The 13684-nt window shown below is 39.9% G+C and overlaps 1 protein-coding gene across 1 annotated transcript in view; it reads right to left on the minus strand.

Moving 5' to 3' along the window:
* Positions 1 to 13684, minus strand: part of PDE11A (phosphodiesterase 11A) — a 449383-nt gene that overhangs the window by 85231 nt on the left and 350468 nt on the right. The window contains exons 11-12 of the mRNA XM_082630579.1: positions 2819 to 2965; positions 2449 to 2556 (exon numbers count right to left, since the gene is read on the minus strand). Coding sequence (XP_082486705.1) covers positions 2449 to 2556; positions 2819 to 2965 — 255 coding nt within the window. The remainder of the gene's footprint in view (positions 1 to 2448; positions 2557 to 2818; positions 2966 to 13684) is intronic.

The raw sequence follows: 13684 nt of genomic DNA on the forward strand, positions 1-13684 counted from the left end.
TCTATAATTATTTTCTTACTGAAAAAATTCTGATTAACCAGGCTGCCCATGGTCAAGTTGGAGAGGAGACTGCTTGTGTTAGGGACAAAAAAAAGTTGACATTTTCAACCTACTGTAACCCTTAGTCAAGTTCAGCAACATTTAATGAGCAGAAAATAATATCTTTTCCAGATATGGCTATTCTATTCAATGTGAGGGAGAAAAAAATAACATTCACCAATGTATTTTTCCCAAAGTCATGTTTTTATTTTGCAACCTCTGCCCACCCTACCCCGCAGCCCCACCCCCGACCAGGAGAACTTTAAGAGTGAATTCTTCTCTTTTTGAGCTAGTATTAATACGAAAACAAAACCCAGACTTGCTCAAACAGTGATACTCCTCAAGGTTGCTAAGCGGACTTGCAAAAACAATTTTACCCTTGAAATATTTTGGCAGTAAGAGTACCTCCATTGTGGTTGACATAGTTTGAGAGTTCTGCTGTCTTCAATTTCTCGAAAAGGATCAAGATTGTCCATATTGTGGAAACATTTACTGAAGAAAACTGGGTGTCGATTCCATTTTCTCCTAAGTGTCCACCTGACCCCGAAGCTCTTGCCAGCTTCCCCCATCCCAACTATTTTTAAGCCTTGTCGTAAAATCTATTTCTGCTTTTGACATCTCCAATCCTTTGTTGAACAAGGTTCCTGCTTACTTATTTTGGAAATTCACCACAAATCCGTATGTTTTCCAAAATAACAGGTTAATAATTTCTTTATTAAATGTCCTCTGTGAGCCATGTACATAAACTCTACACACAGAAAGTTATTCCTTGTCTACTGAGATCTGATATGAAAAAGCAAGACGAAAGGGTTTTTGTTTTTGGTTTTTTTGTGTAATTTTGGCACTTCCGCAATTAAGGCTCACAGCTCAAAGCATCTTCCTTCCTCACTTGTCTGCTTTCATGGTGTATGTTACAGTGAGATGGGGCCAGTCCAGTTTTTCCAGGTTATTCTCCTTGCTCCTTAAGCAGTTGACGACCCAAAAAACAAGTCCTTGAGTATAACAATGAAGATATTTTGGTCTCATCTTCTTATGCTACATGTGCATTTGAGTTCAAGTCAATCCAACACAAATTTGTTGAAAACCTACCAAGTACATGATTGAGTACAGGGTGCTGGTGATGCTCTCAACAGATAGATAAATTAAGATTATTGCAAGAACAACAAATTATCTCTTTAGCCTCAAGCTGCTTACTTTATAGGAAAATTAGAGATCTTTAACTTAAAATACACAGCAGAAAGAAAGATGTGTTGTACTAGACACAGTGCAGAGAAGTAAGTAATTACTGATGATTGCTGATGATTACTGAAATTATTGATGATTAATGGAAAGCAAAGACTTCACGGGAAAACTGGCATTAGGTCAATGCCTTTTAAAGAATGAGTAAAATTTGAGTAGGCAGAGAAGGGGGCAGAACATTTCATGAGGAAGGAACGGAAGTCTTCCTTCATGTGAACCAAAGGAAATGTCATTTGGAGTTCCTTCTTTTGGGTTTAAATTTTAATCTGGGTGCAAAGATGTAAGGTATTTGGATTTATGTTAGGAGAATCCAAAATAGGTCTTCTCTTTTTTGTGTGTGTGGTAAATGTTTACACACACACATATGGGCACATATATATGTATATATCACCAGGAGGCCAAAGAAACCAATATATTTAAGCCAGAAACCATTTTACTTGATGATAGCTTAACAGTATACGTGCAAATAAAACCAAAACAAGCCTTATTTTTTGCCAGCAAATGGAGGTGAATATAGGATTTTGTTTCAGTCTTTGCCACAAACATTTCCTTTTAGATTAAATTCCAAGGCTACGTCTGGCCAGCTGCCCTGGCTGTCTCCATTAAAACAGACTGGCCACCTTAACTGAGTTACGGCACCTCGAGCAAAGGTTTGAAGCCTAGTGTACCCCTAAACCCTGAGAGCATTCGCTCCTGCTCCTTCCTTCCCGGGGCCTCCCTGGACCTTCTCTCAGATAAGCATCTCTCAGGATTCCCGTGTCCCTGGGGGTAATGTTCACACACCCCTTCTTTGGCTTTCTACCAGCCTAGAAAGTCTTATCCAGTGGATCTCTTTGTTTAGTCATTCATCCCCATATCCTCTGCAAAAAGATTGCTTTGAAAATCCAAGCATTTCTTTTGTTAAAAAAAAACCCAGTTTCCCAAGATAAAACATTAAAAAGAGACTAAAGCAATCATTCCAAGACTACACCTGCTTCAAGGTGTCAGTGATCTTACAGCCTTAAAGCTCAGAGATCATTGTGAAATATATACTCTCATCACCAGGGTAGGTAACTTCCAAAATAAAATAAGTCACAGGGCAATTTGTCAGAGAAATGGGAACATGAAGGGGAAGCCTGTAGGTCCTCACAAATGACAGATGACCTTCCATCGTCAACCGAACACACTTACAGTTAACATTGCGAACATCAGCTGGCACACGTTGAAGGCATGTCTCCAGTTGTGGTATAGAACCATCCGATAATTTTTCCTTACTGTCAGAAGCCACCTACACAGTGTCTGAAATGGGAAGGGAAAGGTTATGTCAGGAAGTTGTATGTATCTCTGGTGGACCATTACCAAAATGATGTCTTCTGTCTGAGTAATCCTCAACCATCAAAGTCCTTCCACAAACATCTCACAGGATTCTCACGGTAATCCCACCAGGTATGCAAGGAAAGTATTAACTACCCCAATTTGTATTTGGGAAACCTGAGGCTCAAAGTGGCTACCATGTTGTTCCAGGTGCACTCCTGGGATCGCCCATGACAGAACATCATACCTCATAGTCGATTTTAAATTTCTGTACCATCCCCAGCTCCATGAACATCCGAAGAGCAGCCGTGATCATGGTGTCAACGTCGAGAGAAAAGTCATCAAAATGTATGTCGTTGATGGCAAGTTCTGACACCAAAGGGATGTTGGCTGCCTACAAAAGCAGAAGACATAAGTCAAGCCAAGTTCACCAGCTTTCCCAAACCCTTCATCTTGCTCTCCTCTCCTGCTTATCAGACGTGCCACATAAATCAGACCTGACCTGCACTTACACTCTGATACAGCTAAAGTCTGAGCTGGAAATGTCTTTTGTTTCTGAACTGCTAATGCCCCAAGCAAATGAAGGCGATAGGGGAGAGGGAAGCTAATCTGAAGAAAAAATATACACACTGGATCTAGTCTGCAGAATTTAGAATACAAAGCAGTCTAGTTTACTGACACCGCAGTCATACAGTGTATTCTGATGCATATTACAGAGCACTAAACACAAGAAACATCTGGGCAGCCAGCAGCTGTGAAGTTTAATTGCCACTGTTCAGGAGAAGGACATGGGAATACACCACTTTGCCTTGTTTCTTGCATCCTTATATCCTGTAGCTGTGTACTTGCTCTTTGTTACACACATGTTCTGTATATTCAGAAAGATGGAAAGGATCAGACAGCACATTTCTAGTGCAAAATGTGTTTCTTAATAGGATAGAGATGTTTGGAGCATATGTTTCATTGAAGGAATAAATTTGCAATATAGTTTAGTGTCATTCTATAAAAACATCACAACGTAATTATAATACTGGTCGTACATATTCAGTGTTTTCAAAACGCTCATGTTAAGCAGCTATCAGTCAGTTGCCCTATACAAACTTAAAGGGCATAAAAAGTCTTGGGGAATAATTATTTTTGCTGGTTTCATTGGGCCACTCTTGAAAAGGGAATCATTTCTATGTTTTCAGATTATCAGGGACCATTCTGTATTCATATTCCTAGTCTATTCACTGGGTGTAAACTACCCAAGGAGTAATTTATGCCCTGGGACCACTTTGGCTGAGCAATGAAATCCAACTCTGCTCACTCAAAGCATCGCAGAAACCACTGAATCAATCCTTCTTTCTCAGCCCCTTGCTCCTCCATAGGCGCACACACCTCTAGGCTAAAATCCAAACACTGGTTATTCACCACAACATGGAAGAACAATGAACAAATACATACATTATGGGACAATTTGCCTGCTATTCTGCTGATTGTTTATTTTTGTTAAAAATTAATCAGCTTATCTTTCAGTGAATCATTTTACTATATTAACATATTTGTAGAATCTAGCTCCTTGGAATGAAAAGGGTGAGGCTTGTGAAATTCAAACACGGTGGTGGTGGAAATAGTCTTTGTGTGTAGGTGTCCTTATTTGGAGTTCCTGGCCTCATGCTAAGCACTTTAACACCTTGCTTTTTGCTTTAAAAATAATTTAAAATCAGGGACCTCTCTGGTGGTCCAGTGGCTAAGACTCCACGCTCCCAATGCAGGGTGCCCGGGTTCAATCCCTGGTCAGGGAACTAGATCCTGCGTGCCGCAACTAAGACCTGGCGCAACCAAATAAAGAAATACTAAAAAAATAATTTAAGATCAAAGTTATACATGCACATAGTTTTAAGAGTAAGTTAGGGCTTCCCTGGTGGTGCAGTGGTTGAGAGTCCGCCTGCTGATGCAGGGGAAACGGGTTCGTGCCCTGGTCTGGGAAGATCCCACATGCCGCGGAGCGGCTGGGCCCGTGAGCCATGGCCGCTGGGCCTGTGCATCCGGAGCCTGTGCTCCGCAACGGGAGAGGCCACAACAGTGAGAGGCCCACATACCGCAAAAAAAAAAAAAGAGTAAGTTAGATCTGCAAGGTTAGTTATACGTGTGCACGCGCACGCATGTGCACACACGCACGCGCGCGCACACACACACACACACACACACACTAGCAGAACTCTACCAGTACCAACATTTTCCCTTACCTAGAGGCAACCACGTTCAAATCATCTAGATACACTTTTTTGCGTATTTGGCAAAGTAAGGTGCTTGTGATTTAATTTTTAAATTATTTTCTGATTTAAGCACTATCTACTAACTTCCCTCCATTGAAGATGAAGATGAAGCTGTCTTACACTGTATCTGTCAACCTCTGCTACCTCATACACTATCCCTTCTCACTCCCCAGTATAATAATATAATAACTTTGTTTAGAGAAATATTCAGGGTTTATACTGTGATGACTCTGTAAAAGATACTCATAGCTAAGTCACACAATTTAGTATGATTACTTTTCCTTTCCTCGACAGCATTTTGTATTCTCAGAGTTAATAACTGTCTTCCTTAATGTGCGCTTAGTTTTCTCCATCCTTATCACTAATTCAACCTTGAAATTCTCCACCAATTGCCTAAATCTCATCTGAAAATATTCAGATACTTTGGGTATTCTATCAGTTTTATGAAGAAATCTCTGTTGGAACTTTCTGAACTGCAATCTGGACTGGCAGTCTTCTCAGCCTGGTATATAGCTTTCATCCTAGATGTTTCTTCACCATAATTTTGGGGGTGTCTTCATCCCTCTTTTATTTCTGTATCCCACATCTTTCTCTTTTCTGGCTCTCTCCTTATTTTGGTGAGACATGTCTTCCAATAGCTTCCCAAGAAAAGGTGTGTGTGCTGGGTAAATTTATGAGAGCTTGCATGTCTGAAATGTCTTCATATTATTGTCACATTTGATTGGTAGTTTGTCTAGATATCAATTTCTAGGTTGGAAATCATGACATTAGAATTTTTAAGGCATTCTCTATTAGCTTTAGATGTTACTTTTGACAAGTCAGAAGCTATTGTGAATCCATTACCTTTGAAAATGACTCCTCCTCCCTCTCTGTTTTTGTAGGATCTTCTTTTTGCTTCCAGAGTTCTGAAATATCATGAAAATGTGCCTAGGTGTGAGTTTACTTTTAATCATAATCCTAGGTACCTGGTGTGCCCTTTAATCTGGAAAATCATGTCCTTTAATTCTAGGAAAAACTGAAAAATGCACTCTTTGATGATTTCTTCCCTTCTTTCCTTTTCTGGAATTCCCTTTAATTGACCTCTGGACTGTTTTTTTTTTTTTCCCTCTGTTTCCTCCTATATTTCATTTCTTTTCTTTTTTCTCTACTTTCTAGGAAATAGTCTCTCTCTTTATTCTTGATATTTTAATATCACAGTTTTCATTTCTAAGAGCTCTTCTTTTTTGTCTGGGTTTTTAAAAATGTTTTAATAGCACCTTAATTTTGTTTCATGGATTCAATGTCTTCTCTCACCATGGTGAGGATGTTAATAATTCTATTTAACATTTTCTTCTCCCTTCAGAGTTTACTTCACTCCCTTCATTTTTAGTCTCTCCCTTTTTCATTGTGGTTAGAAAACATATAGCATAAATGTATCCTCTTAATTTTTAAGTATTGTTAACTATATTTACATTGTTGTACAACAGATGTCTAGAACATTTTCACCTTGTGTGAGTGAAACCCTGTACCCAACGAACAACAACTTCCCATTTCCCCCTCCCTCCTGGCAACCACCATTTTCATTTCTGTCTCTATGAATTTGACTTCTTCAGATACCTCATATAAGTGGAATCATGCAGTACTTGTCCTTTTGTGATTGGCTTGTTTCACTTAGTATAATGTCTTCAGGGTTCATCCATGTTGTACCATCTGACAGTATTTCCTTCTTTTTTAAGGCTGAATATTGTTCCATTATATGTATTCACCACAATGGTAAATACATTCTTAATCCACTTGTTGATGGTTTAGCCTCTTTCTCAATCAGCTTATCCTTCCTTAATCATTTTAATATATTTGACTGCTTTAGAGGTATTAGAAGTTTTCCCTAGCTGTGTGGTGATCTTTGGTTTTCAGCCCCCGTTTAAAAATGGGGCTCTGAAAGCTTCTATTAGAGCTTCTGGGGTCTTCTCTGAAGAGGGATCTGACTGACCTGTTTCCTTGGGGAAGCTACTGAATGTCTGTATCTTCGGGCCTTTGCTCTTTAGCTACTCAGATTCCCCGGAGAAGAATCTTCTGGGTGTTACAGGGATGGGGATTGGAGGAGCTCAGCATTGGTATATCACTTCATTCAATCCCCTTGTTTCCAGCCTGTATTCCTATCCTCAAGCTCTGCACTGCTGTCCCCTTATCCCAAAGAGCTGCTATTATACCTGCTTCAGAGGATAAGCCTCCAGTCTTTATGGAGTGGACGTGTGGGACGAAGGATCTGGAGATCTAACTGCTTCTTAGATTCTCCATTTTCTTGTTTACAGCCCTACCTTCATCCCTATTTCCAAAGGTACTTAATTAGCCAATTCCTGAGCTATTTGGGGGAGAGGGGTCTGTGGCATAAATCTGTTTACCTCTCAGCTTTTCCCACTTAGCTAATTTTGGCTTTCTTGGGTTTGCTGAATTAATATTCATCCATCTGTTTTCTAGCTTTCAAAATTTTGTCATGGTTAAATCCCTTCCCAATTTCTTTATCTTTGAGAATTTATGCCTTTAAAAAAGTCCCTTTATTGTTGTTTTAGTGGGGCTTAAGGAAGGAATAAAAGAAAATGAGTGTGTTTACTCTACCATCTTTATCTAGAAATCATTGAAATTATCTTTATTAAATGGTGCCTTAAATGATCAGCTTGGAGAACTCAGAGGTAAGCCAGCCTTTGGATTTAGCCCCTTTGTTTCTGTGCATGGCCTGGCTGCAACCACGCAGACCTCTTTCTCTTGTTCTGTGTCCCCATGTGTTCACTTGGGTCATCCTGACCTCACTTATTAGGCTGTAAAAATCTCAGAGGCAGATGGCATGCTTCTCTCCCTTAGGGAAGCTCCAGAATGACTCTCTACTTCCATCACATGTTTCAGGGCTTTGCATACAGAGAATGCCAGGTACTTAGAATGTTCTGTGCTTGTTGTAATTTGTTCAAATTCAAACTCAAATACAACTGGAAAACCACTTCCCAAGAGGGTAGAAGCCTTGTCCCAGAAGACACAAGTCTTTCTGGTTTCAGGAGAGGAGTTTTGTTCTGCGCTGGCAACCCTCTTATAGCTTGTTGCCTAAGGGCAGAAATGGCGATGGAGACTGCATTGCTGCTCTGCAGGTGCCCCTGTCTCATGGATTATTAATAGCATATTCCCTGATGCCATTATAAATCCTCTACCCTTCAAAGGCACTAAATTTGCTTAATTATCTTAAAAATTAAAGAATATAGGCATTTTTTCATTATGAAATGTTAATGGAAAGGAAATAAGAACATTAGGTTGAAAAATGTAAGATGACCTCTGGTTCACCAAGACCCATCCTCATTGACCTTGTCTTTTTTCCCCTACTAGGTTGAGTGATCCACAGTTAAATAATACCAGTCTATAGATCATCCTGAGCCCTGTCGTAAACCCTTGCTGACATTTGTAGATGCAGAGAAAGTCCCAAGCCTTTCAGGAATGACCATTTTCAGCTATTTTGAGAAGTATGGATAGCTTTCATCTACATTCCTGGGTTCAAGAGCAGTTTCTAGAGAAATCTATGAAGAATAAAGAGTAGTGTGTGTCCTCTGGAGGTGCACATGGAGGTCTAGTCTGCAAAAGATTTGAGAAGAGCATCCCCAAATTTCCTTGTTATAGAGCCATATGCACCCCATCTCTTCTGATAGGTAGAGAATGGGGTCACATCTTCCAAAGCTATAACTACTCTAGCCATAGGATATTAACAAAACAAATCAAAGTCAATTTCTCCAAGTGTCAGTCTTCAACTTTTAAATATTTATAAGGTACCATATCCCTAAATCAAAGAGGAGTGCTACAATCCGAAATAACTACTGAATTAATAGCCAGGAAATAACATTTGGTTAAAAAAAACATTTACTTTATTGTAACAATAAATGAAAACACAGAATTATGAGTCCTGGAGCTAATTTGAATAATGTTCAAGAAGTGGGACTCTAGCTGTCTGGGGGTACCTGATACCCTTTGACCATTCCTCTTCTTTGTTTGGGTCTTAATAGTTAAATGGTTATCAAAGGGAGTCATAAAACTGTCTCCTCTAAAACTGAAAAGGTAGCTTTACAAAGAGGCTATAAAATGTTAAAATACTATCCTGGATCCCTTGACACAAGAGTATTACATTTTGTGATGCTCAGAAAATGGGAAGAGACAACAAAGTAGGCGGTGGTCCAGCCCTAGAAATTCAAAGGAGAACTGTGTTGCCAACCCAACCCACTCACTCACTAAGCCCTCTGGACCAAAGGATTCTGGGATTAATGAAACAATGAAGACAGGACACTGGGCTGAGGTAATGTGGAAGGGACTGCAAAGATGTCTGTTTTGCCAGCACTGTTATAGCACTTACTACATACATGCCAGGCACTCTTCTAGCAGTTTATGTATATTAACTCATTTGATTTCGTAAGAGGGGCCCTAAGAGTTAAGGAACATTCCTAATCCCATGTTATAGATGAGCCAACTGAAACAGATGATAGACAGTTTGTTCAAATTTGCATTGTTGTGATTGGCAGAGGTGGATTTGAACCTGAGGAGTCTGGTTCTAGACCCTGGCGCCTAACCACTATATTGTCTCTAAAAGCAGACCACTGCCAAGTCGAAGGGTTTCCCATGCCCGCATTATGCAGCTAACTTGGGTGCACCGTGAGCAGTGTTTGTGATCCCCAGATGACTAGCCTGTTGATCCATTTTTTATGATGGGCAGCCTGGATCCATTTGAAGGGACAATGTTTTGGTCTGTATGTATTTGAATCCATTTGGGGAAGTCTCAACTTGCAACTGATTTTGGCATAAGCTCCAGTTGTTAGCTTTGTTTTGATTACTGTGAACACAGAACCAACTACATACTCCCAAGACTACCCTGCAAAAAATAATTTGTCCTCTGAGGGAGCAGAGGCAGACTTCAGGCAAACGACCTTAGCTCAGACTCATCAGCAGAGCATTGATGGGACTCTAACATCACCCTTGGCTGGACAAGATAACTTAGTAAAATAAGGGAAGCAGCAAGCAGGTGATATACAGTGGGGTGGAGAGCAGAGAGATGAGGGAGCCTTCTGTCTGGATGGGATTCTGTGAAGGTTTCTCTTGTATATTTGGGACACAGCTGAGATATGCTTAAAACACACACACACTCAGGCTTTAGAGGGACGAGTAGTACTACAAGTAACTAGTCATTTAGATAGCACACAGGCCCCTGTCCAGTGGTGAAGGGTGAAATTTTAACTAATTTCTTTTCTTCCTCAAGAAAGGAGGACACAGGGGTTTCCCTGGTGGCACAGTGGTTGAGAGTCCGCCTGCCGATGCAGGGGACACAGGTTTGTGCCCCGGTCCGGGAAGATCCCACATGCCGCGGAGCAGCTAGGCCTGTGAGCCATGGCCGATGGGCCTGCGTGTCTGGAGCCTGTGTTCCGCAACGGGAGAGGCCACAACAGTGAGAGGCCCGCGTACCGCAAAAAAAAAAAAAAAAAAAAAAAAGAAAGGAGGACACAGGCCCTTTTGAATCTCAGTACAAGTTTGCTTACCTACACCAACTTCCGAACAGGGAAAGCTGGGATACTTAGGTGGCTCACAGATTTATCCACGACATGTGAAACATGGGAAAGATACAGAATTCCAAAAAGAGGGAGCAATAAAGTTTCAGTAGTGCACTGTCGGTTACCAAGAATATGCTGGCCTAGCACATTCCCAGGCTCCACCAGCTCACTCAATCTACACACAACACAGAAGCTGCAAAAGGCTGGGAAGCCACCTGGTGGTGTGTGTGGCAGTGATGTGAAGATCTGAGTCCTCCTCGTGTTCTTGGGGTCAGGCATACAACAATGCCATAGTCAACCTCTGCAGTTCATGGGCTAGATTTATATATAGAAGCAGTAAAACTTAGAACCTAAGAATAAATATAAATGTCTAAGAACTGTGAAGAAATATTTCTTTAAAAGAATTATTAGGCCTTATTCTATCTCATATTAAAATAAATAATAAACATAGTATATGTTTTTATGTTAAAACTTAAGACTTTATCCCTTTAATTCAGCCGATACCATTTTTACCATGTCACTCCCTCTTTAAATGCCTTTAAGGACTCATTGTGGCTTGCTGAATGAAGTCAAATTCCTTAGCTTGGTATCCAAGGCACTTCATAAACTGGTTCTACATTGCCCATCCAGTGTTACCATCTTCCAGTCTTCCATGGATGCATCAGGATGGGCAATTTATTATCCTTTTTCTCATCTCTCCCTCTATTGCAGATTATTCTACCCCTCCACCCACAGGGTTTGACTTCTTCCTTACTCTGCCAATTGAAATTCAAGCCCCATTTTCTGTACAAGCTCATTCCCCTTCATCCATTCCTTCTTATTTTTTTTAACATCTTTATTGGAGTATAACTGCTTTACAACAGTGTGTTAGTTTCTGCTGTATAACAAAGTGAACGAGCTATACGTATACATATATCCCGATATCCCCTCCCTCTTGCGTCTCCCTCCCACCCTCCCGATCCCACCCCTCTAGGTGGACACAAAGCATCGAGCTGATCTCCCTGTGCTATGCAGCTGCTTTCCACTAGCTATCTATTTTACATTTGGTAATGTATATATGTCCATGCCAATCTCTCACTTTGTCCCAGCTTACCCTTCCCCATCCCTGTGTTCTCAAGTCCATTCTCTATATCTGTGTCTTTATTCCTGTCTTGCTCCTAGGTTCTTCAGAACCATTTATTTTTTTAGATTCCATATATATATGTGTTAGTATATGGTATTTGTTTTTCTCTTTCTGACTTACTTCACTCTGTATGACAGTCTCTATGTCCATCCACCTCACTACAAATAATTCAATTTTGTTTCTTTTTATGGCTGAGTAATATTCCACTGTATACATGTGCCACATCTTCTTTATCCCTTCATCTGTCGATGGACACTTAGGTTGCTTCCATGTCCTGGCTATTGTAAATAGAGATGCAATGAACATTGTGGTACATGACTTTTTTTGAATTATGGTTTTCTCAGGGTATATGCCCAGTAGTGGGACTGTTGAGTCATATGGTAGTTCTATTTTTAGTTTTTAAAGGAAATTCAATACTGTTCTCCACAGTGACTGTATCAATTTACATTCCCACCAACACTGCAAGAGGGTTCCCTTTTGTCCACACCCTCTCCAGCATTTATTGTTTGTAGGTTTTTTGAGGATGGCCATTCTGACTGGTGTGAGGTGATATCTCATTGTAGTTTTGATTTGCATTTCTCTAATGATTGGTGATGTTGAGCATCCTTTCATGTGTTTGTTGGCAAACTGTGTATCTTCTTTGGAGAAATGTCTATTTAGATCTTCTGCCCATTTTTGGATTGGGTTGTTTGCTTCTTTGATATTCGGCTGCATGAGTTGCTTGTATATTTTGGAGATTAATCCTTTGTCAGTTGCTTCATTTGCAAATATGTTCTCCCATACTGAGGGTTGTCTTTTCGTTTTGTTTATGGTTTCCTTTGCTGTGAAAAAGCTTTGAAGTTTCATTAGGTCCCATTTGTTTATTTTTCTTTTTATTTCCATTTCTCTAGGAGGTGGGTCAAATAGGATCTTGCTGTGATTTATGGCATAGAGTGTTCTGCCTATGTTTTCCTCTAAGAGTTTTACAGTCTCTGGCCTTACATTTAGGTCTTTAATCCATTTTGAGTTTATTTGTGTGTATGGTGTTAGGGAGTGTTCAAATTTCATTCTTTTCCATGTCGCTGTCCAGTTTTCTCAGCACCGCTTATTGAAGAGGCCGTCTTTTCTCCATTGTATACTCTTGCCTCCTTTAACAAAGATAAGGTGACCATATGTGTGTGGGTTTATCTCTGGGCTTTCTCTCCTGTTCCATTGATCTCTATTTCTGTTTTTGTGCCAGCACCATACTGTCTTGGTTACTGTAGATTTGTAGTATAGTCTGAAGGCAGGGTGCCTGATTCTGTTTTTCTTTCTCAAGGTTGCTTTGGTTATTCAGGGTCTTTTGTGTTTCCATACAAATTGTGAAATTTTTTGTTCTAGTTCTTTGAAAAAGGCCACTGGTAGGTTGATAGGGATTGCAATGAATCTGTAGATTGCTTGGGGTAGTAGAGTCATTTTCACAATGTTGATTCTTCCAATCCAAGAACATGGTATATCTCTCCATCTGTTTGGATCATCTTTAATTTGGATCATCTTTAATTTATTTTATCAGTGTCTTATAGTTTTCTGCATACAGGTCTTTTGTCTCCTTAGGTAGGTTTATCCCTAGGTATTTTATTCTTTTTGTTGCAGTGGTAAATGGGAGTGTTTCCTTAATTTCTCTTTCAGATTTTTCATCATTAGTGTATAGGAATGCAAGAGATTTCTGTGCATTAAATTTGTATCCTGCTACTTTACCAAATTCATTGATTAGCTCTAGTAGTTTTCTGGTAGCATCTTTAGGATTCTCTATGTATAGTATCATGTCATCTGCAAACAGTGACAGCTTTACTTCTTCTCTTCTGATTTGGATTCCTTTAATTTCTATTTTCTTCTCTAATTGCTGTGGCTAAAATTTCCAAACCTATGTTGAATAATAGTGGTGAGAGTGGGCAACCTTGTCTTGTTCCTGATCTTAGTGGAAATGGTTTCAGTTTCTCACCATTGATAATGATGTTGGCTGTGGGTTTGTCATATATGGCCTGTATTATGTTGAGGTAAGTTCCCTCTATGCCTACTTTCTGGAGGGTTTTTATCATAAATGGGTGCTGAACTTTGTGGGAAGCTTTTTCTGCATCTATTGAGATGATCATATGGTTTTTATTCTTCAGTTTGTTAATATGGTGTATCACATTGATTGATTTGCATATATTAAAGAATCCTTG

This window comes from Mesoplodon mirus, assembly GCF_964341445.2.
Source record: "Mesoplodon mirus genome assembly, chromosome: 8".
NCBI classification, from domain to species: Eukaryota; Metazoa; Chordata; class Mammalia; order Artiodactyla; family Ziphiidae; genus Mesoplodon; species Mesoplodon mirus.